At 46.6% G+C, this 23,934-nt stretch overlaps 1 protein-coding gene and 1 long non-coding RNA gene across 2 annotated transcripts; one reads left to right on the plus strand and one right to left on the minus strand.

Annotated features, from left to right (window-relative positions):
- Positions 1 to 261: 261 nt before the first annotated feature.
- LOC115030257 (uncharacterized) lies at positions 262 to 3,722 on the minus strand. The gene is made up of 3 exons (XR_003835849.2): positions 3,274 to 3,722; positions 3,068 to 3,168; positions 262 to 689 (listed from the first exon to the last, which is right to left on the minus strand). It is a non-coding gene; the product is annotated as an uncharacterized LOC115030257 (long non-coding RNA).
- Pm20d1 (peptidase M20 domain containing 1) lies at positions 1,274 to 22,586 on the plus strand. The gene is made up of 14 exons (XM_021154146.3): positions 1,274 to 1,474; positions 2,494 to 2,580; positions 5,249 to 5,481; positions 5,873 to 5,959; positions 6,448 to 6,581; positions 6,867 to 6,986; positions 8,199 to 8,274; positions 8,734 to 8,795; positions 9,042 to 9,120; positions 11,071 to 11,142; positions 16,446 to 16,614; positions 18,289 to 18,388; positions 20,383 to 20,507; positions 20,652 to 22,586. The coding sequence occupies exons 1-13, from the start codon at positions 1,306 to 1,308 to the stop codon at positions 20,504 to 20,506; spliced, it is 1,512 nt and encodes a 503-aa protein (XP_021009805.1). The 5' UTR covers positions 1,274 to 1,305; the 3' UTR covers position 20,507; positions 20,652 to 22,586.
- Positions 22,587 to 23,934: the final 1,348 nt, after the last annotated feature.

Genomic DNA, 23,934 nt, shown 5'->3' on the forward strand with positions numbered 1-23,934 from the left:
TTGGGGATCTTGGTGTCGTTAATAAAAGAATTTGAGAGCCATCACAAACGGAAGCTTGAGGACAAAAAATACACTCAAACAGAAACTGGGGACAGTTTGTTGAACTTTAAAAGGAAAACCCCCAGTGCAGGCAGGCTTAACCCTCAAAGCTTTGGGGAAGGGACCTGTAGCACTGGATTAGTTCTTTTTTTTAATTGGTTATTTTATTTATTTACATTTTCAAATTTCAAATGTTGCCCCTCCCCTTTCCTGGTCTCCCCTCCCATTGATGCCAGACAAGGTGGTCCTCTGCTACATATGTAGCTGGAGCCATGGACCCCTCCATGGCTCTTTAGTTGGTGGTTTAGTCTCTGGGAGCTCAAGGGGGTGGGGTCCAGTTAGTTGATGCTGTTACTCTTCCTATAGGGTTGCAATCCCCTTCAGCTCTTTCAGTCCTTCCCCTAACTCTTCTACTGGGACCCCTGGGCTCAGTCCAATGGTTGACTTTGAATATCTGCATCTGTATTATTAGTCAGGCATTAGCAGAGCCTCTCAGGGGACAGCTATACCAGGTTCCTCTCAGCAAGCACTTCTTGGCATCAGCAATAGTATCCGGTTTAGTGTCTGCAGATGGGATGGATCCCTAGGTAGGGCAGTCTCTGGATGGCCTTTCCTTCAGTCTCTGCTCCGTTTTTTTGTCCCTGTGTTTCCTTTAGACAGAAACAATTCTGGGTTAAAATTTTTGAGATGGGTGAGTGGCCCCAACCCTCAATTGGGGGCCGTGCCTATCTACTGGAGGTGGTCTCTACAGGTTCTATCTCCCTTTTGTTGGATATTTCGGCTAATATCATATCCATTGGGTCCTGGGAACCTCTTGCTTCCCTGGTGTCTGAGACTTTATAATGGCTACCTCCAGTTCCCCCACCACCACCACTGCTACATATTTCTATTCATTTTCCCAAGGACACAGGGCACATCTTGGCATGCTAAGAAAAGGTTCAAAACAGGAGCAAACTCTTCGGAGCTGGTTTGTCAAAGCACTACCTATCAACAGACATACTGTTGCAGTTTATGATGAAATTAAAGCTATAACACACACACACACACACACACGCACACGCACAACCTTTGCTCTCATATAGTAAATGCCAGAACAAGAGCAGGCTAGTCCTGACCCTCATCTAGAGGGCAGCAGCTCAAGAGCCGGTCGCTCGATTGATTGGTTGGCTGCTGTCCAGGCCAATCGATGATTGGTCAGCAGCGAGTCAGGCTTTAGGCTCCATTAGGTCCAAACTCCAGCCCTACTGGCGGCTTCTGGGGAGAGACATGGCTGAGCTACTTGTTAGCTTGCCCGCCTGGGCAGCTGTGCTCCTTCTCTTTTTCGCTACGGTCTCCGGATCCACTGGCCCTAGAAGCAGGGAAAATCGGGGGGCGTCGCGGATCCCTTCCCAGTTCAGCGAGGAGGAGCGTGTCGCTATAAAAGAAGCGCTGAAAGGTGAAACTCCGCCCCCTTGTGCTCAGATACGAATCCCTCAGTCCCAGAGGGCCTACCTCCCTCTGCAGAGGGACGCGGGCGGGCCCAGCCAGCGGCTTTCGGGACAATGTGCACTGATCTAGCATGCCACTTGCGTCGGTAATCCCTTGCCTAGCCTAGAGGCTCCAGCTTCTCTCCTCTCAACACTGTTAGCATCCACCCTACCCCTGTCTGCCTCCAAAAAGTATTTGTAGCACTTTCAACTCTAAATCTTTTAACCTTTTCAATCTCTGCGGTGCCGTAAAACAAAACCGTTTGGCTTCGTTAAATGATCTTCCCCAGGACTCCGTCAAGGACAAAGCTTGTAGAGTCAGTAGGACTCGCTGGCTCTGAAGAGAATGAATTATTCCTGGGGTGTATGTAATATGTAAGTAGTTCTCCCCTAAAACGGACTTAACAAGGCAACTAACTCATTGGACTTTCAGGAGAAAAGAGCATTTGTGCAGGCTGGTGGGACTCCTTGTCAACTTCTCTTTTCTGTTCATTAAGTAGTAGATTTATTTTAAAAAAAAAAAAAAAAAACACCTGCCTTCACAAACATATGCAAGCCAACACAGTGATCAAATGCTAACCCTTAGTGGAAGATGGATTGTGCATATAGTGAAGTGAGATGGCTGGGAGTAGTTTTCCCAGAGCATTGGGCAAATAGTCCTCTGCAAGCTGGTCGGTTGCCATCATCTGTCTATTTTTCTTCTTATCTTTCTTCTCTCTTTCCTTCTTGTTCTTTCTTCTACTACTTCTTTTTCTTCTTTCTTTTTCCTCCTCCTCCTCCTCCTCTTCCTCCCCTTCCTCCTCCTCCTCCTTCTCTTTTCTTCATCTTCTTCGTCGTCTTCTTCTCCCTGTCCCCCTCCCTCCCTCCTCCAAAATTCTGGGATTACAGCTGTGCACCACCACATTCAGCTATGGTTTCAGACTTTTATCAGAAACACTCAACCTCTATCAACCTTAATCCTCTGTCTCTGACCACTAAATCCCAACAGGTGCCATCCAGATTCCCACAGTGTCTTTCAGCCACGAGGAATCCAACACCACAGCCCTTGCTGAGTTTGGAGAATATATCCGCAAAGGTCAGCTACAAACTAAGGGCTAAGGGTGGCAGACATACACTAGAGACTTTGTCCTTGATGGGCAATAAGGAAATATATTTTGTCATTAATAGAAGACAGTCACCTGCTCTGGGGTTGCCTTTTACTTTGTACATAGGATATATAAAGGGGTGAATCCAAACATTCCACAGTGGAGTATAAAGTGAGAACTATAGATTAGCTTTTGAAGAACTAAAACTGGGAACTAACTGTGGGTTTGGGGTTTGACTCACCTACATTTTCCCTAAATATGTATCAATTAATGAACTCTACCATTAACAGGTAACACAAGGGATTCGCTCTCTTGTGCAAATGTCTAGAATTCTGTCCCAGCACTTCCACCCCTGCCACCATACACATACATGTGGCATGCAGGCACTATGTCTAGTGGGCTCCATTTACAGTAATTATTAACACACTCCTAAGGCCTGCCAGTAATGTGACTAATCTGCCCTGAGAACATCCATACCTGCATACAGAAGGATGGCTGGACAGAACTGGTTTTATCTCCACAAAACACAGGGTGAAAATGCGCTTTTCTTTCTTCATGATAGCATCATTTATAATAACCTAAAATGGAAACAACCACATATTCATCATTACACAAATAGCCAATTAAAGTAGACATATTATAGGTGCTGGAAAGATGAGGGCTCGGTGGTTAATTGTACTTACTGCTCTTCCAGAAAACCTGGGTTCAATTCCCAGCATCCACATGGTGATTCACAACCACCTGTATCTTCAGTTCCAGGGGATCCAACACCCTCTTGGCACACACATAGTACACTCACATACAATCAGACAAAACATACATATATATTTTAAAGTAAGTAATAACAATTTTTAAAATATTAAATACAACTGTCCATATCCATGGATTTCATATGTGTGGATTCAATAGACCTTTGATTGAAAATATTTTTAAAAAGACGCTATGCATGGTGACTCACACCTGTGATCCCAGAACTTGGAAGGCTGAGGCAAGAGGATCATGGATTTCTAGACTTCATGGTGAAAGCCTGCCACAAAACAAAACAAAAACATAAGAACTTGCTGTGCTGGATAGTTTAATGTCAACTTGACACAGCTAAAGTCAGGAAGAGAAGAGAACCTCCCTCAAGAAAATGCTCTGTAAGATTGGGCTGTAGACAAGCCTGTGGGGCATTTTTCTTAGTGATTGATGGGAGAGGGCCCAGCCCATTGTGGGTGGGGCCACCCCTCGCTGGTAGTCCTGGATTCTATCAGAAAGCAGACTAAGAAAGCCAGTCAGCAGCACTCCTCCTTGGCCTCAGCATCAGCTCCTGCCTCCAGGTTTTGGCCCTGTTGGAGATCCTGTCCTGACTTCCTTCACTAATGAACAGTGGCAAAAGAAATGTAAGCCAGTTAAACCGTTCCTCCTCCAGTTGCTTTGCTCATAGTGTTTCATCACAGCAATAGGAACCCTAAGACACTTGCATATGGCTGTCTCTCTGTCTGCCCCACCCCCATCTGTTTTGGTTTTGAGACAGGGTGTTATTATGTGGCCCCAACGAGCCTTCAGCTAAGGTCTCCCCCCTCAGCCTCCTGAGTCTTGGGACTGCAGGCACATGGCCATGAAGCTTTCTTAAAAGAGACAGACCTCAGAATTTTGTACATAGTGATCATGTTTACCTCGGAGTAATTTGTGTATTAGAAACTATTACATTCCTATTTACAACAACCCTCAATTGTAAAACTGTTAGTGTGTGATAGCATGTTGATAGAATAAGTCAGATCTTGAGCTATTACCCATAGTGTGTGTGTGTGTGTGTGTGTGTGTGTGTGTGTGTTGCCTGCATGTATGTCTATGCACTATGTGTATGTCTATGCACTATGTGTGTATAGACCCTTCAGAGGCTGAAGGAGGGTGTCAAATATCCCTGGAACTGGAGTTACAGGTGATTGTGGGTCACCATGGAGATGCTGGGAATTGAACTGGAGTTACAGGTGATTGATTGATTGTGGGTCACCATGGAGATGCTGGGAATTGAACTGGAGTTACAGGTGATTGATTGTGGGTCACCATGGAGATGCTGGGAATTGAACTGGAGTTACAGGTGATTGATTGTGGGTCACCATGGAGATGCTGGGAATTGAACTGGAGTTACAGGTGATTGATTGTGGGTCACCATGGAGATGCTGGGAATTGAACTGGAGTTACAGGTGATTGATTGTGGGTCACCATGGAGATGCTGGGAATTGAACTGGAGTTACAGGTGGTGATTGTGGGTCACCATGGAGATGCTGGGAATTGAACCTGGAGCTCTACAAGAAAAACTAACACTCTTAACCTCTGAGCCATCTCTCCAGCCCCTAATATTTAATATGTTTTAAATAACATATTAAAATAGGAAGGGTTTGATCCTGGAGGGAATATCTCTGTGTATGTGTGTGTATGTCTATGTGTGTGTGTACAGTATATTGCATATATTTTATATATATTTATACATATATGGAAGAGGAATTTTAGAAATTCAATAGACAGATCAGAATTTAGATCTAGGGGGCACTCATAGTCAAAAAAATGCAGAAAGAAAGAAAAAAAGACTTGGGAATAGGAAATGGTGGGGAAACAGAGGAAACCACCCTGTGGCCCTGGCTTGCTTACTGCTTCTCATCGCTCCTCCTCAAGCCTTCCCTACAGTGTTCCACAGCAGCCTTGTCCAACATGAAGTCGTGGCAAAGTATAGCCACCTGTTCACCGTCCAAGGCTCGGACCCCAGTTTGCAGCCCTACATGCTGATGGCTCACATTGATGTGGTTCCTGCCCCAGAAGAAGGATGGGAGGTTCCCCCGTTCTCAGGCCTGGAACGCAATGGCTTCATCTATGGTCGGGGTGCGCTGGACAACAAAAACTCTGTGATGGTCTGCAGTGCTACGCTTACTATCTGACTTAGGGCCCAGGGTTAAATCGGGATGGGAGAATTTGGCTGGTTTGGGGGAGGAAGGAGGTTTTGTTGAAAGAATTGGTGGTGGGGGCCTGGATGGTAGTTATTAGTTTTTTACTCCGTTTTCTGAACCTTGATTTCTCAACCATGTAGGAATTGGGGGGCAGATGACCCCCTGCACAGGGGTCCTATCAGCGGACCTTGACAAATACATGCTTTCCTTGGGTAGTAAGGGGTTTCTACAGAGCTCTGGATCACCTGAATTTGTTCTCTTGAAAGCCAGTCTATTAGATCTTAGTTCCACCATCCCCGAGGAATGCCTCTAACACCAACTTAGTTCATGAGCTTACTCATCTTCTGAATCCCAGGCGATCCTGCATGCTTTGGAGCTCCTGTTGATCAGAAACTACAGCCCCAAAAGATCTTTCTTCATTGCTTTGGGCCATGATGAGGAGGTAAGCCGCCTTGCCTGGTACCTGTCTCGGGGCCCCTGCTGGAGGTGGGGTGCTTTACCCCAATTCAATGTGCCCAGCAGCAGCAGGGGTTCCATGAAATGCTATAGCTGTGTGCCAGTTTCTCTGTGTATCTGTGTGCCAGAATCAAACTCCCGCTAATATCTAAGGCAAACAGAGAGTCTGGCAATTCTACCCCAGGAAACCTAAGTACAAAAGAAAAAGAACTGAGGATTTGCTTGGTGGTGATGCCACTGGCTTTAAACCTGGATGATCGCTTCACTGTCTAGACCCCAGTTTCATTTCTGAAATTAGTAGAGCCTAGAGGGACTCTGACACTGAACAGTTCCGTGAGACAATCACCTCAGGCCTCGCTCCACAGAAGACTAGGAAGGAAGGTTCTGGAGTGACGCATGAATCTGCATTTGCTGTCCCTTTATGTCTGTTTCTGGCTGAGAAAGACTGTGTGGCTTTGGGTCTTCTATCTACAGGTGTCCGGGTCAAAGGGGGCTCAGAAGATCTCAGCACTCTTACAGGCAAGGGGTGTCCAGCTAGCCTTCCTTGTGGATGAAGGGAGCTTTATCTTGGAAGGCTTCATTCCGAACCTCGAGAAGCCGGTTGCCATGTAAGTGGAGCGCCCCACCTTTCACCCTTTGAAGAGTTATCACTCCATTTGAGGTAAATGCAACCTTCCATCTGTAAGGCATGCTCAAATAGCTGTTATATCATTGACTCTCCTTTCAACATGCCCTGGGTGTCTTCTCGTGTTGATTTTTTTTTTTTCAAAACAGCAAGAAGCTGACCTCCCAGACCACCAGACCATCATACAGGTGGACCTGTGGGTCTGCGAAATAACTCGGTGGAGAGACCGTCTGAGGCCTCACCTCTGATCCTCTCCCATCTCCCACAGGATTTCAGTCACCGAGAAGGGTGCCCTTGACCTCATGCTGCAAGTAAACATGACTCCAGGCCACTCTTCAGCTCCCCCAAAGGAGACAAGCATTGGCATTCTTTCTGCCGCTGTCAGCCGGTAAGCAGCTCCTGGCTCTTCTCCCAGGACGGCCTTGGATGGAAGACTGGGCACTTACCCACACTGAGCCTGAAGAGCCAGCCTGTGCTTCCTGCCCTCAAGTTGGCCTGGGGAGAAGAGGTGCAGACTATAGGAGGGACAAAGCCACCAATACCCAGAACAATCCTTGGATCAAAAAAAAAAAAATCTATCAGTACAGCTAGAGGCCATGCAGGAGCCAATACACAAAAAAACAAGCCAAAGCCTTAGCCTGGTAGTCCAGAGTCTAGCCAAGCAGTTGGCAGTGACCAGGAAAGCTGTCTAAATTCTCCTGCTGCTCTGGCAGGAGGACAAAGATAACTAAGGGGCACTGGCTATGGTTGAAGAATCAGGGTTTGCAAGAACAACACTACCTGCATCTAGGTTCTCTTAGCAAAGTAAGAAGAAAGTGTGTTGACTAGTTTTGTCCACTTGACACAAGCTAGAGTCACTGGAGAGGAGGAAGCCTCAACTGAGAAAACGCCTCCATGAGAGCCGGCTGTATGAAAACCAGTAGAGCATTTTCTTAGTTAGTGGTTGATGTGAGAAGACTCACCCCATTTGGGGTGGTGTTACCCCTGGACGGATGGTCCTGGGTGCTATAAGAAAGCAGGCTGAGCAAGTCATAAGGAGCAAGCCAGTAAACAGCATCCCTCCATGGTCTCTGCATCAGCTCCTGCCTCCAGGTTCCTTCCCTGTTTTGAGTTCCTGTCCTGACTTCCTTCAATGATGGACTGTGATGTGGAAGTATAAGCCAAATTCACTCCTTCCTTCCCAAGTTGCTGTTGGTCAGGGTGCTTCATCACAGCAATAGTTAACCCTAACCAGAACGGAGAGCTGTATCCATCAGATAGTGAGTAAATAGCCACTGTGGATCAAAGCTTTATGTTGAGGAATACAGTAAAAAATGAGATGGCCCCTGTCCTAAGGAAGGCCCAGTTGGTCCTGGCACAATTTAGTAAGCACTGGGAGACTAGACTCTGGGTGCAGAGAGCAGTACAAAGGCAGGAAATGGCCCTGACTTCACCTGTGACCAGGGAAGGAGGTCTGGCTCCTCAGCTCAGATTGGTGGGTGTGGCAGGCAGGCTCATGCCCAAGCAAGATTGTCAAAACTTTTACCCATCTCCCTTATTTTCAAGATGCTGATCTTGGTCTGGGAAAATCCTGATTATGAGACCTCTGTTTCTCTTCCAGACTGGAGCAGACACCAATGCCGAACATGTTTGGAGGAGGGCCATTGAAGAAGACAATGAAGCTACTGGCAAATGAGGTGTGGGAGGGACGTTGCATGCTCCCGGCCAGCTATGGAGGAAGAGCAGAAAGAGGGTGGAGAAGGAGCTGTAGAGTAATGAATGGCCACTTTGTCAGTCAGGTCTCTGTCCATTCTCACCTATTCCCAGCCAGCCGCTGAGCCAAGAAAGGGCTTGTTGTCTGAAGCTCATGGGACATAGCTCAGGCCCTACAGCCTAGCATACCCAGGTCCCTTGAGAGCTGGCTCCCACTCATCCTTGAGGATGCTGAGCAATTGTTCCAAATAGTCAGATATGCCCACCCAGGTGGGATAATGCCTCACTCTGGCTTCATGCAGACTGGGTCAGCAGACCTCAGTGGGGACTTGAGCTCTGAGGGCCCCAAGGTAGGCCTGAAGTAGAGAGACTCAGGACTCAGAAATAATGTCCCCACTCTGCTGACCCCCTTCCTCCTGCTAACCTTCTTCCTTCCCTTTCAGTTTTCCTTCCCTATCAATATAGTCTTGAGAAACCTGTGGCTATTTCATCCCATTGTGAGCAGGTAATAGACTATGTTTCCTCTCTAAATCTCTCACCTCAAATACCTGCTTCCAAGACCATTTCTTGGCTTACCTGGCCTGTCTACTCATCCCTTGGCCACAGATACTTTGTGTTATTAATGTATCACTCGTGTCTCTCTCGGGGTTGAAGACCTCTAAGGTTTAGGAAAGACAATGAAATCCCAAGCTTTCCTTTCTCTCCACTGCACAGTTCTTCCTGATATCTAACCATGGCCTTTTTGGTTCAGGCTAATGGAGAGGAATCCCATAACAAATGCGCTGGTCCGAACTACCACAGCCCTCACCATGTTCAATGCAGGAGTCAAGGTAACATGATCTGGTTCCTCCAGCTACACCTGCACCTCCATCCCTTGACTTCATCTGTGGCCTTTCCCTTCCTGCTGTGGCAGGAAGGGCCAGTGTTGTCCCCGGCCACTCTTCCTTGCTATCAGTTGGATAAGCCTCTAGAGCAAAGGCTGCAGCAAAGGGCCACAGGCCATTGAGAGCACTGGTCACATCCATCTATGTGTGTGTAGAGGGGGTTGGGAGAGTTGGGTCTCCTAACCCATGCCCTGAATATAACTCAACTTGTTTTCCCTAGCACTTCGGTCACATACACTAAACTTTCAAACCTTCTTTACCATTAAAGGTCTCTATTTTTTTTTTTATTCACTGATTTTTTTTTTTTTGGTAGTGCTAGAGACCTACAACCTTCTACCCAGTGAGAGCTCTACCCCTGAGTGAGATCACCAGCCAAGTAGACCCTTTTTAAAAAAAATTCTTTGTATTTAAAGATTTATCCTCCAAATTAATTCAATGGATGATTAATGTATGTTCCCCTGGTATACATTCAAAGAGATACTCGCTTGCCACTTATAAAATCTATGATATCTTTTCCCAAAATCTGCCTCAGTAAATATAATTTCTATATGAGTCTTATTTCCTAGAATTAAGAATCACTAGTCTGGTAAGCTTTGATTCTTTAAAGACAGCATTTCGTTTTCAGTAAGTTGGCCCATTTGCAGTTGCACTGTTTAGTAATGAGTATTTCTTGTTAATGTACCAAGCCTATCCGGTGTACAAATTGGACTTTGAAGAGACTTAGATCCACCCATAGCCATCAGTGTCACCAACACAGCTCCAGGGGCCATCATTTCCCAGAAGTACCATGTGATCTGGAGAAACTATACTAACCTGGAACCCAAGTTTGATTTGGGTTTGAAGTTTGGTTTTTTTTATACAGTATTTCACTGTGTAGCCCTTGCCTGCCTACAATTTAGAATGTAGCTCATGTTGCCCTAAAACCCACAGATACCTGCCCACCTCTGCTTCCTGAGTGCTGGGAATAAAGGCATGTGCCATGCCCCCAGTCCCAAGCTTGAAACAAGTGCATGATGTCTCCAAGTTAAGTTCTGACATTAACAAACCTGACCCAACCCAGATTGTCTTCACCAGCTGCTCTTTCGAACAGTCATGTATCTATCTCCAGCTATGCACCAATATATTAGTCCTGTGCTCTTGCGTTTGATCTGTACTTTTCTCTCCATGGGGCTGGGGGGGGGGGGGGACGACTCCATTTGACTCTACTAGAGCTATGTATGTAGCATCACCCCAATGCCAGCTAGGAAAGTGAGGTGCAGTGAGGCAGCAGGCTCTCAAAAGCCACACTGCCAGTTTGTAAATGGCCCAGCGTATGCCTGTACCCAGTGGTTTTTGGCTTTTTAGCAGTTCACAGAAAGATAAAGGGAATCTCTCTCAAGACATAGAGGAAATGGCCCTGTAGCCTGTCTTCTCCAACTAGTTGTAGGTTCAGACAAAAAAAAAAAAATGGACAGATTTTGTAACCAGATACACAAAACAATCACCTCTATTTTTCCTCCAGGGATTAAACACAGCATACTATGGTAGAGACCCTTGAGACTCTGGGTCATCTACCACAAATAAACACTAATGTTAACAGAAATGGCCAGGGTGTACTGGGGGCAGACACATAGAAACCTCCCAATGGAACAGAGCTGTCTGGGTAGTCGAAGGGAGAGCAGTCCTGTTCTGAATTGCTCTGTAGTCCCTGCAGGACCTTTAAGTACAAAGATCTCACCTAAGGCAGAGACCCTAAAAGTGAGTGTGGTGGCAGGTGGAGGGTTAAGAGAAGACAAGGGCAGACTCCAGATTGAACCAAAGCAGCTACCTCTGCTCCTCCTGGTGATAGTTGGTGTTTCCTGGACAGGGGCCAGCTATGGAAGATGTTTAGATGAGATAACCTGGTTCTCTGTCTAGGTGAATGTCATCCCTCCATTGGCTCAGGCTACAATCAACTTCCGAATTCACCCTTCGCAGACAGTACATGAGGTATGTGCTTATGCTCCAAAGGGCAAGTCCAGCATCAAGAAGTGGGACCCTCAATACCCAAGGTTTGGTTTTGTTTTGGGTTTGGGTTTGAAAAATCCCTATGCACCAACTACATAGGATGGGAGATATCGGGTTTGGGAAACAAATACAAATCTGTTTAGTGGCTTGTGGGATTGCTGTGTACTCACAGATGTGTGCACTCACACCACCCAGTAAGATAGGAACTATACTGTCCTCCCTCAGCTAGGGAAAACTGGAGTGCAGTGCAACTGAATGGCTTAAAGCTGAGTACATATCCAATAACTCAGCTCCAAGGGCTGCTTCCCTCTGCACCTCTTTACTGCTGCTGTAATGATCAGGGGCAAACAGACTCCCACAGGACCACTGCAAAGCCACCTCTACGAAGGTCACACAGTCTTTTCTTATTAATAGAAATTCAAGCTGGTGTTAAAGGACCATTAAGATGTTGTTAAGAATAAGGTGTTAAGGTCAAAGAGTAGGTAAATGGGAAAGTAAGTGAAGTTTGAGACCAGCCTGGGCTAGAGGCTTTGCCTCAAAAACAACAGCACATATGAACAACACTAAATGAGCTCAGCAGAGGGTGTGTGTGTGTGTGTGTGTGTGCATGCATGTGTGTAAAACAATAATAAAGTGTTGTGTCTGGCCAGCGGCACGAGAAAAAGATGTAGCTAAGAAAAAATTCTGATCAAAGCTCAATTTTACTATTCCGACACGCAGTTATGAAGGAGGGGAAGGGGCCCGATTCCTGCCAAATAATCTTGGGGTCCAGTAGCAGGGTGACCACTTGTATGACTCCAGAACAGCAAAGCGGCAGGCTCCAGCAGTGGGCGTGGCAGAACGATTGAGCAGCAAGCTCCACCCCGATGTAAACAGTAAAACCTGAGCGAGCAGGCTTCGGGCTGGGGAGGGGAGGCTACAATAAAGAATAAGAGGCCATGAATTTTTGAAGGAATGTGGGTATATAGGAGGAGTTAGAGGGTAGAATGATATAAATATAGTACTCATATGAAATTCACATCAACAAAACCAAGTAGAACAATGAAGAGCTGCAGGAGCTGGGGAAATGGCTCAGTAGGAAGTGCTTGTCATATAAGCATGAGGACTCCAGTTTGGATTCCACACCCACAGAAAGGTCAGGCAAGCAGTGCACCTCTGTAACCAGCACCTGGGGCACAGAGATGAGAGGGTCCTTGGGGCTTGCTGGCTATTGGTCAATCTAGCTGTGTTGGTGAGCTCAGACCAGTCTGAGATGGAGCATGCATTTAGCCCAAGTGCTTGAGAGACAAAGGCAGGTAAAACTCTTGAGTTTAAGGCCAGCCTAGTGTATATAGCAAGTTCCAAGCCAGCTATCTTAGTGTTCTATTGCTGTGATGAGACACCAGGCCACAGCAACTCTTATAAAAGAAAGAACTTGCTTATAGTTCAGAGGTTTAGTCCATTATCATCATAGCAGGAAGCATGGCAGCATCCAGGTGGACTTAGTGCTGGAGAGACAGAGCTGAGAGTTCTACATCTGGACCCAGTCACCAGGAAGAGAGAGATACTGGGCCTGCCTTGGGCTTTTGAAACCTCAAAACTCATCCCCAGTGACACACTTCTAATCCTTCTAAGTAGTACCACTCCCTGATAACCAAGCATTCAAATATATGAGCCTATGGGGGGCTGTTCTTACTCAAACCACCACACAAGACAAGACTGCACAGTGAGATCTTGAGTCAAAAATAAGATGAAAAGGCAGAGAATAGAGAAAGACACCCAGTATCATCAACCTCTGACCTGTACGTTATACATGCGTACTCATGTGCACACACGCACTCACACACACTCCAAATGATAATAACAACAAAATGAAAAAGGGGGCAAGCCGACACCTGGCAGATGGCTAATACATTCGAGAACACAGTAGCAACTCAGATCCACGTCCTCAAGGGTCAGACACACCCAGATTTCTACCTGGTGGCTTTTAAGAGTTCTTCCTCCCATATAAGATTCATCCGTCCCCGTGTGGGGAGGAAGGTGCACTCCTTAGACTCAGGAGTCGGGGAGCAGCCTGCCTGGCCCTGGGAAAGGGAACTGAGCTCAGAGGGAATTCTGGAATCAGCTGCTTTCCGTCAGGTGTCCAGTGTCCGCCTTGTCCTCTCCTGGGAGGTTTGTCCTCTCCTGGGAGGCTCAGAGGACCAGGAAATCACTGCATGTCCATAGCTGAGTTTTCCACCAGTTTTTTTTTCCACCCCATTTTAACTCTATCCTTTTCCAAAAGCTGTTTTTCCACCAGATAGAACTTTCATCTCTCTGGTCCTGGCACTTTCCCCTCCTAACCACAAAGGGCTTCCCTCCTGGTCTGTCTAATGACACCTCTGGAATCCCCTGGACTCACCCTGGCCACGTGCTCCAGTGAGAGATGGAAAGTCTCCATTAGAAAACTTAGAGAACCCATTTGTCCTGGTCACTTCTCTCTGTGGTCCAGGGCCACATGCTCAGAATGTCATGCTGGATCCAGTGGACTCCACAATTCTCTTCTTCCATCTACTCTTGCCCACAATCTAGAGGTAGGTGGCTAGGGTCACACACATGCTAGGTGAGCCCTCCTCCCCATTATATCCCCAGCCTCTCCCCACTTAGTTATTTTGAAACAGGGCCTTGCTAAGTTGCCCAAGCTGGCCTTGAACTTTTCATCCTCCTATCTTGGCCTCCAAAGTAGATAGAATTACAAGCCTGCCCCTGGACCCTGCTAGACATTCTTCTAACTACTTGGGACAGTAGTAAACAAGAAAGACGAGATTGCCATTCTAAAGGCACCTGTGGTCCAGTGAGAAGAGACAGTAGCAAGCAAGGAATCAAATGAATGAATAAGGTAACGTAAGTGGTATAAGCTGCTGTGTCACCAAGTGATTGTGCAGTGGCAGAGGGGACATCAGCAGAGTTAAATGCTATGGCAGTGGTGTGTTAGCTTGAGCATATTGATATGCTTCTCCTCACTCCCATTAATTAATTAATTTATTTATTCACTTTACATCCCCGATCAAGAGAAGGTTTCACCATATAGCTCCCACTGGCCTGGAACTCACAGGTCCTTCAGCCTCTGCTGGAATCAAAGATATGCTCACCCACACCCAGCCAGGACCCGCCTTTATCCCTGCCCTCAGAAGGCTGATACAAGATGGTAAATTAGAGGCTGCTTTGAGCTATAATAATTGTATGTAACAGACACAACCCCTTTATCAGTAATTAGAGGCACAATAATGGGACTAGAGGAGGGACTATCAGTGGGGAGAGAGATCTCGAAGGTTACCCTTTCTACAGTCTACAGTCCTGTCACATTCCCACAGTCTGTGGTGTCCACCTATGAGTAGAGTTATGTTTCTATCTCACGAGTGTTGGCTTTGTTGAAAGCAAGAATGTTGGCTATTTAAAATTTGGTCAAGTCTTCATGGTTGTAAGTCCAGCTTCCATCTAGCTGTGTGGGCTACTGGAAAACCCATGACAAGCAGTCATCAATGTATACCATTCCATTGTTTAGCAGTCCGACCGTAACTACCTTCTTTATGATGAATTTGAGGAATGGCTTCTTGTAACACCTAACCCCATTCCCTTCCTTCATACTTTTCGGAATAGAACGTGAACAAGGAGAAGAATCTTAGCTCTTGGTAACAGTTGAGCAAGCAAAGGTCCGGAGAGTCTGGACTGTGCCCGAAGTCACACCGATGAGAATAATTATCCAAAGCACAACATTTTTGTCATGCCTCTTCCCATCCATTTCCACCCTAGGAATATCTCTCCCCTCCTCCCCATCCTTTTCTACCCTAGGACTATCTCTCGCCTCTTCTCTACCAGCTCCGTTTCCTCTCTTCAGATTCAACACCAGATGGTGCACCTAAGATGAATGCTGTCCTGATCTCTGCCTCCTGTTCTGGTTGTGCTCAGGATGCAGTAGTGTATCTGATAGACACCAAGCCCTGCACTTCTAACTGTATACAACGGGCAAGGCACTTAAGTGACACAATGCCTGTTAGTTATTATTTCTGTTGGTTCTCGTCTTTTATGGCTTAAGTATCCTATGTTTATTACTTTTTACTTGCTCTGCCTTTGAATCTTACTAAAGGGAACCAATCTTCATTATCTTCTTCACACCTCTAGAGTGACCTAAAGCAAGAAAAGCAGGCCCAACCCCTATCTACTGCATAGGGGATGACTTGGGAGCCTTCTCCTGGATTAAAAACATGTGTAAAGAATGTATGGGGGTGGGTGTATTTTTTTTAAGGTACTGGGACTTGAACCTAGGGCTTTGTGCATGCTAGACAAGCATTTCTACCATTGAGCCATACCCACAGTGAATTGGGAGCACTGGGGATACTAGTGGTGGGATAAAATTGATCTGAATGGAAATGAGTTCTTATAACCCTCCCCCACTCCCCAAAGGCCATTTGCTTTTGATGGGGTTCTGAGCTGGGTGTGGGAACCTTCACTGCTCTCTCTAGATGCAGTCTCTGCCACACTTCTAGAGTCTGCAGCTGTGAGGCACAGAGAGGAGCAGCTTCAAGCCAACCCCGGTCCCATGGTTGATACTGAGCTTTTTGATGTGTCTGGCTGGACTGGGGAGCACTGGACGCCTCCTGGTCCATTTCCTCTTGGGGCCTGAGCCTCGGGGACTGATCTGTACTCTCCTGGGACCAGGGATTTCATTGGCTTCCCTCTAGTCACCTCAGGCTCAATTTTCTGGGAATTTCCTCCTGGTCCCTCTCAAGAAAAAGAGACAAAGAGGGGAAAGCTTCAACTCCAGCTCCACACTGATTGTGGGTGTGTGCTGCTGAGCTCAGCTTTCTGACTCACTGTAATTGATTACAAATAGGCCGCAGCTCAAGGGAGGGGGGGGGGGAAGCATGTGGTGTTGCTCTGTGGTGACCCCTCCAAGACTCTCAGGTTGGAACAGGCTCACCCATTGAAATGACTGAGATTCCCATCCTGCCATCTCTTATACTTTACCATAGCCATGGGTTCACAACCCCAGGGAAACAATAATTTCCAGGCTACTCAGTTTTCCATCTGACTCATAGCTATAAGACAATTCCTCAAACTCGTAGCTGAATTCTGCAATGCTTTCTAAGCAGCACTGGCTCTCAGCCACCCACAGCCAGGCAGGGAAAGTTGGGGTCCTACTCTAAACAACAGCCAGCTTTTTCTCTAAGCTCCAGAGTGCTGCCTTGCTAAAACAAACGATGTGAATTTGGTGCTGAAATAGCAGATCAGTGAGAACTCTAACCCTCTTTGTTCCTACACTGAAGGTCCTAGAACTTGTCAAGAACACCGTGGCTGATGACAGAGTCCAGCTGCATGTGTTGAGATCCTTTAAACCCCTGCCCATCAGCCCCTCTGATGACCAGGCCATGGGCTACCAGCTGCTTCAAGAGACCATACGATCTGTCTTCCCGGAAGTCAACATCGTCGTCCCCGGTAATGACTTCATCAGCTGTGGCTGGTGGTAGCTGGGACTGCTTCCTATCTGATGCCCCTTCCCCTACCCCCAACACAGCCATTCATCCTGGAAACAGCTGGCTGCTTCTGTCCCTGGAAATGTATTTTCCCCTTGGGATAGAAGCGAAAATTCAAACAGGAAAGGAGCAAAAACAATAAATTAGGTCCGTCGAATGTGGGTACTTGCTTAACCTAGGCCCGAAATAATCTATGCCTCTCTGACATCAAGAGGGGACTGGCTTAGAATATACCTCTCCTGGAGGAGTTACCTCACCACCATCCTAGAATAACAAACAGCTCAGCAGCAAGACTCAGAATGTTCGAAAACCTCTGAGCCCATGATATTCGTATCAACCCTGCTCCACTTCGGTCTAACGCCTGCAGGTCCCTGTGCACTTCCCTGTCTTCTAGAATACTGTCCAAATCTGGCAGTGCTTCTCCTAGGGAACTTCATAAAATTTAGAACACCTGCCGTGAGATCCAGCGTCCGGCGATGTTCACAGAAAACCACAAGTAAACCTACAGAGAAGGAATTGGACAGAGGGTTTCACATTTGCTTATGTCCACAAATCAGAATCAGAGATTTGGAAATCAGTCAGTCATCATCGTGCCAAAAATCCTCTGGGAGAATCTTTCCAAAAGGCAGATTCTAGTTGGACCTCCTGTCTTGTGCTCAAAGGTTCCCTTTACCCCTTCCACGCCACTGGCTATAATCCCATTAGCAGGATCAGGCTGCAATCGGGGTAGAGAAAATCAACAGGAAGAAACCCAAAAAGCACAGAATTAGACCCAGGTACCCATTTGAAATAATCAGAAAAGGGAAATCACACAAAGCACAAAATACCATCTTGAGCCATTTCACCACATTTGCAATGATTCTGGGAATGCCTTTCCCAAGGGTCATGTCTGTCCAAGGCAAATCCCAGGCCAGCCAACTGACCTATCCACCTTTTGGATAGTAGGAGACTAGGAGTTTCCTATGACTTCCCCACCAACCTTTGCCTTCGGGACAGAGTCATCTCTCAGAAGATCAGACCAGCAAAACCATCTGCTCCACGAGGTGGGATTGTGTTTTAGCTTAGTAGAATGCCCCACTCTGTTCACTTCTTCTGTCCTAAGTGATATGTAATAAAGGCCAAGTGGTCTCTCTAGAGTCTTGATTTCTCATACAGCAAACGGCCTTGACTGTGGGGATAAAAAAAGAAAGCACTGGCCTCCCTGGGCATCATGAGATGAGAACAACTTAGCTTTGAACCACTCAGCACTATCTCCCAGGGCTTCCAGGAAATTCCACGTTCCTGGCTAAAAGTCCAAGCTTTTGTAAGGATTTGAAAATGGGCAGCTTAGAAAATAAATATTCTAGGTGCTGGCCAGTTGTGGTGCACACCTTTAATCCCAGCACTCAGGAGGCAGAAGCAGGAGGATCTTTAAACTCAAGGCCAGCTTAGTCTACAGAGGGAGTTCCAGGACACAGAGAAACCCTGTCGGAAAAAAAAAAAAAGTGCAGCTAGGCAGATACTCTTAAGAAGTCTCAGGCATGGTTCTCCAGTGGTCCAAGTCCTAATTGTCTCCCAGTCAGTCACCCAGCTTCCCTTACTTCATTGGCTGTGATGCTCACATAAAGTCCATTTCCTCTTCCTTTTCCCTCTCTAGGTATTTGTATTGCCAATACGGACACCCGACACTATGCCAACATCACCAATGGCATGTACCGGTTCAACCCCCTTCCCCTGAACCCTCAGGACTTCAGTGGGTAAGTGGAATGTGGTTATACAGAAAACCAGAGAGGAGGTGTATTTGATCTGTCCCTTCCAGTTTCCATGACTTACAGAATAGAGGAAAGCCAGATTTTGACAAATTAGAGAGATTATAGAACCTGGATTGGCATCATTGCTCCAGGAATTGTGGGGATACCCCGACACACACACGCACACTCCTCTTTTAAAAGATGGAGATCTGATGATTGGCAAGGACTTGTTGAAAATAAGATCTTTAGGTAAAGCTGGGTGTAGTGGCCTATAATCGTAGCACTTAAGATACTGAGACACAGAGGTGGCCATTTAAAAAGATATTTATTTATTCTTATTTTATATATGAGTGTTTTGCTTGCATGTATAGCTGTACACCATTTGTATGCATTGCCTTTAGAGACCAGAAGAGGGCACCTGAGAACAGATGGTTGTGAACCAACCAGGATTCAAACCCAGATCCTTTGGAAGAGCAGACAGTGCTCTTAATTGCTGAGCCATCTCTCCAGCCCCGTGGATTATCAAATTTAAATCCAGCCTGAGCTATGTAGCAAAACTGTCTTAGTTCGGGTTTCTATTCCTGCACAAACATCATGATCAAGAAGCAAGTTGGGGAGGAAAGGGTTTATTCAGCTTACATTTCCACACTGCTGTTGATCACCAAAGGACATCAGGACTGGAACTCAAGCAGGGCAGGAAGCAGGAGCTGATGCAGAAGCCATGGAGGAATGTTACTTACTGGCTTGCTTCCCCTGGCTTGCTCAGCTTGCTCTCTTATAGAACCAAGACTATCAGCCCAGGGATGGCACCACCCACAATGGACCCTCCCATCATTGATCACTAATTGAGAGAATGCCTTACAGCTGGATCTCATGGAGGCATTTCCTCAAGGGAGGCTTCTTTCTCTATGATAACTCCAGCTTGTGTCAAGTTGACACACAAAACCAACCATGTCTAGAAAGAGAAGGAGGAAGAGACCCTTGCGCAGTATTTCTCACTTTGGGAGAACACTCACACCTGGACCTCACTTTCCCCACCTATAAAATAAGGAGACTCACCGACATTCTTTAATAACCAAGCACATATTGTATTCAAATGTGGGCATGTTACTTGCCTTCTCGGAAGGAATACTATGGAAACCCAAAATGCGAGCACCAATTTACATGTGTAACTGTTTTGTGGTTTCTTCAGCAAATTTTGACCCTTGAAATTTGGGAAGATAATTTTGATTTAGTCTTCTGCCATCTATCACAGCAGGCCCAATTTCTTCACCACACCATGGGTCACTTGAGACAGAGTGAAAGTATTTGAATGTGTTCTTAAGAAGAGCACTCTATAAGCAAGTCACAGTGGCCCGTGCCTTTAATTCCAGTGCAAGGGAGGCAGAGAGAGGAGGATCTCCGTGACTTCCAAGCCAGCTTGGTCTATATAGCAATCTCCCAAAGAGCCAGGACTACATAGAGAGGCCCTGTCTCAAAAACCAAACAGCATCGTATTCATGTTTTGGGGGTTGTTTGTTAAAATTGAGGGTGACCTCTCTGTTTCCTATCATCTTTGTACTTTGTGGGTGAACATGAGATCCAATAACAGGGTAAAGCAGAGACTTTGAGAACTGTCCTGAGATGTCGCCTCTCTGCCTTCCCTTACCCATGGTGAGCAGAACTTTAGAGAAAACTCTAGCAGGAGATTCTATCCTAAGGAAAAAAGGAATAGGAAGAGAATTCTCCCAGTGGAAAAATGGACGTCAGAACAGAGAAGTGGGTAAATCCCTAGGATTTTAGTCGTTATTTCCCCCACTCTTCCTGTACATGAACACAGGTCCTTGAGAAATCACCACTAGGTCACACTGATAGTGACTTTTCTCACCTTGCCCCCATGGAAGGCCAAAGATCAATTGTATGGGGATGGGGGTAGGGAGGCAGGGAGGGTGCTCTGTGACAACTCTTATTATGCTGTCACATTTGACATATCTCCTCCCCCGAAACACTTCTTCCCTCAGTATCCATGGAATCAATGAGAAGGTTTCCATTCAGAACTACCAGAACCAGGTGAAGTTCATCTTTGAGTTCATCCAAAATGCCGACACTTACAAAGAGCCAGTTCCTCATCTGCATGAACTATGAGGCAAGGATCCAGCTGGGTGAGGGGTGCCCAGCACTGGGCTCAGGACTAACCTAAGGGGAGAGAGAGCTGGTATTAATGAAGGGTTTGGTGGAAACCATCCTGTACCAGAGTTCACCTGCCTGACTTCCCTCCTCCACTCACCAGGGATTGAGGTCCCAGGAGGAAAAGGAGATGAACAGAATCTGCCCTGCTGTCCTCCTGACATCTGCGTTCTTCCTCTGAGTGGAAACTATTGCCTTCTGGTGTGTCCTGCCTGTTGGTCTGTCTCACGCTGATTATTAACTATTCCACTTTCCCAGCCTGTCTTAACAAATACAGATTTTGGAAAAACCTCAAGCAGGTTTTAATACTAGATAGAATATTGGCTTCAGGTACCTGAGGCTGGACTGTCTTCTAGAATGTTCTTTCTCCTGTCTTCTCTCCGACTCGGGAGCTGCCCCTTGGCCTCTCTCTTCCTGCCTCTGCTTCCTTCCTCCAGTCTCCAGCTCATTCCACATCTGGAGTTAAGACTCAAATTTAGAAGCTCCCATGATCACAGTCAAATAGAAGGGCCTGTGTAGTGAAAACGTCAGCTGGTCTCTGACAGGTGAGCTTGAGGTGGAGACTTTGAGAGAACCCCCAGAACTCCTGGTTCCAGAGACTTGGGCTCTTGGGATTTTGTTCCCCTTCCCTGCCCTGTTCCTGCCACCTGCTGTTCAGCCCCACCCCAGGAAGCTCTACTCTACAGAAGCATTTCCCTGGCACAGTGTACGGGCTGAGCTCCCAAGAGAGGAACACTCAAGATCCAGCTTCTCAGGGCGCCCAGAGCCAGCAGCGCCCTGGCCCTGGCCCTGGCCCTGGCCCTGGCCCTGGTGTGTCCCATTTCAGAATGACCAAGGGGAAGTGGAGGACAAGGAGGACAAGAGAAGCAAGGGGAGGTAGCGTCCATTAAAGTATAGCAGAGCTCCTGTCTTCTCTCTGGACGTCAACCCTAGGCTATTTAAATGTGCCCAGTAGCTGCCAGGTGGGGGACACTGGGAAGCAGCCTTTCTTGGCTCAAGGCCAGCATCTCTGCTCTGTGGCTCACAAGGGAGTGGAGGTCACAGAGGCAGAGGCAGAATTTGGAGACGCAGAAATGGAGCTTGGAAGGCTCCGTCTCTTCCCCTCTCCAGACTAGGACCTTCTGTGTCTCCCAAGGATTTGATAGTTCTAGGTTTGCTTGCCTCCTCCTCAGAGATCCCCATTCTCCCTCACTCCCAAGTCCTTACCTTCCCCGCAGGATGTGAACTGTTCCTTGAAGCTCTGGCTTAATGGGTAACGTTTAGAAACTGTGGGGATTATTCCAGTTTTTTAGCTACTCCTGCTAAGATTCACATTCCTTCCCCGACTCTCCCTTTTTGGACAATTCAGTACTTATTCAGCCTTCATTGAAGGGCAAGCTTAAGAACAAAAATAGTCCTTCACTTTTGTGCAGAGCCCTACTAGATAGTCTTATAGACGCTTTATCTCAGCCCTGTGAACTCGCTATCATTACTCCTTCCTACAGAGATGGGCTCAATTCTGGAAACAGTTGTTCAACCCTTCATTACCTTGCTCCCAGCCTCATCAGTATCTCTGATCCTGCATCACCTACTCCCCACTGATTTTTTTCTTTAATTCTCATGACTTCTGAGGCATGAGTGTGTACCCCACATTTGTTATGTTGTAAATGTAATCGCATGAGGGAATTATTCACAGGGAGGGCACATAGCCGGCTGGGGCTTGCTTTTGTAGGGTTATTAGGATTAGACAAGGAATGGGGCTAAGCTCCATTAATTAATGGCTTTTAAGGAGAGAGTTTGAGAAAATAGACACATTTAATCTGATTTGGAAATTGTACCATGAATACATGTGTCAAAATATCACAGTACTTCACTAAATTAAGGGAAAAAGAGAACAGAAGACAGATGGGTTCCTACATGTATTCCCTGTGTCTTGCCATGTGAAGTCCTATACCATCTCTTATGCGAGGAAACCTATTCATCAGGGGGCAAACTAGTGTATCCCATATGATTTTAATGCTCCAGAGCTGTGAGCCAAAATAAACCATGCTCAACCCGGTTTGTGGTATTGTGTTCTTGGAAACAGAAAACAGAGTAACGAAATTTGAGTGTGCTATTGCTCCATTTTATAAAAATGAAGTCCCAGGTTTAAAAATGAATTCAGGATCTATCTGAATTCAAAGTCTATGCTGCGAGTTCTGAAGAGAAAACAGACCCCCAAAAGCCCAAGGTGGCAGGATGTTAAGAAACAGCTCTAGAACTAAAAAGAGGTGACAATTCCCAAGTCCTGACTCCCAAAAAACCTGTGGGGTTTGGTTTATTCCTTGTGACCCCTGGGGAAAGGGAGACAACAAAAATTCCTCTCCATCTGGAATTAGTTCCTTGCTCCAGCTCTGTTCCCTGGGTTGACCTCTCCCTATTCGCACCTCTCCCTGTGTCTGCCAGCCAGTGCCTGTCCCTGCTCCCACTCTCTAGGTTCAGCTGTATTCCCTCTCGGAAAACAATCACACCTCTAATGAGCACAGAGTGCCTGGAGGGAGGAGGCAGGGAATTTGTCCCCTTCCGTCTCACTTCCTTTTCTAGCCTTAGAAAAGATTAGCTTTCTGAAACCCCCAAGGGGAAGAAAGACCCTTGAGGGGTGTGATGGTGTGTATATGCTCAACCCAGGGTGTGGCACTATTAGAAGGTGTGACCTGTTGGAGGAGGTGTGTCACTGTGGGTGTGGGCTTTAAGGCTCTCATCCTAGCTGCCTAGCTGCCTGCAAGCTAGTATTCTCCTAGCAGCCTTCAGAAGAATATATAGAACTCTCATCTCTTCCTGCACCATGCTGCCTGGATGCTGTCACGTTCCTGCCTTGATGATAATAGACTGAACCTCTGAATCTGTAAGCCAGCCCCAATTAAATGTCCTTATGAGAGTTGCCTTGGTCATGGTGTCTGTTCACAGCAGTAAAACCCTAAGTCAAAGGGAAAAGGTTCTCACTCATGCCCTGAGAGAACACAAATACTAGTCCAATGTCCTTGAAAGCTCTGGAAGGGGTGGCTCAAGCTTTAGGTACCATGGCTAGAATTAGACTCTGCACAGGATGGATAAAAAAAATCTGAGGCATTCCTCCAGCTCAAACCCTACCCATCTACCAAACCCTGAATTCACCCTGAAAGAGACCCAGCAGAAGAATATGGCTGGACTATTTGGCTGCTTTATGGGTTCCTCTTCCTTTCCCATCCTTCTCCCCTTCTCCAACCCAACCCCTTCCAACCGCACAACACTAGATAGGAGAGAAAGACGTGTTAGATTACTTCCTGCTGATTAGGGCAAGTTTAATACTGTCAGGATAGCTCCAACCAGCAACCAGCAGCCAACAGCCAACAGCAGGAGGAGCAGTCGCTGCTGCACCCCTCTTGGGG

Source organism: Mus caroli, unplaced genomic scaffold (assembly GCF_978045245.1).
Source record: "Mus caroli unplaced genomic scaffold, Mus_caroli_1 scaffold_1, whole genome shotgun sequence".
Lineage (NCBI taxonomy): Eukaryota > Metazoa > Chordata > Mammalia > Rodentia > Muridae > Mus > Mus caroli.

What these genes read in the sequence shown, in the direction of transcription:
- Pm20d1 (XM_021154146.3), top strand. Translation starts at nt 1,306, where the DNA reads ATGGCTGAGCTACTTGTTAGCTTGCCCGCCTGGGCAGCTGTGCTCCTT. An exon ending in ACAACAAAAACTCTGTGATG is followed by an intron (nt 5,482 to 5,872) that starts GTCTGCAGTGCT and finishes TCTGAATCCCAG; the next exon opens with GCGATCCTGCATGCTTTGGA. An exon ending in CTCGAGAAGCCGGTTGCCAT is followed by an intron (nt 6,582 to 6,866) that starts GTAAGTGGAGCG and finishes CATCTCCCACAG; the next exon opens with GATTTCAGTCACCGAGAAGG.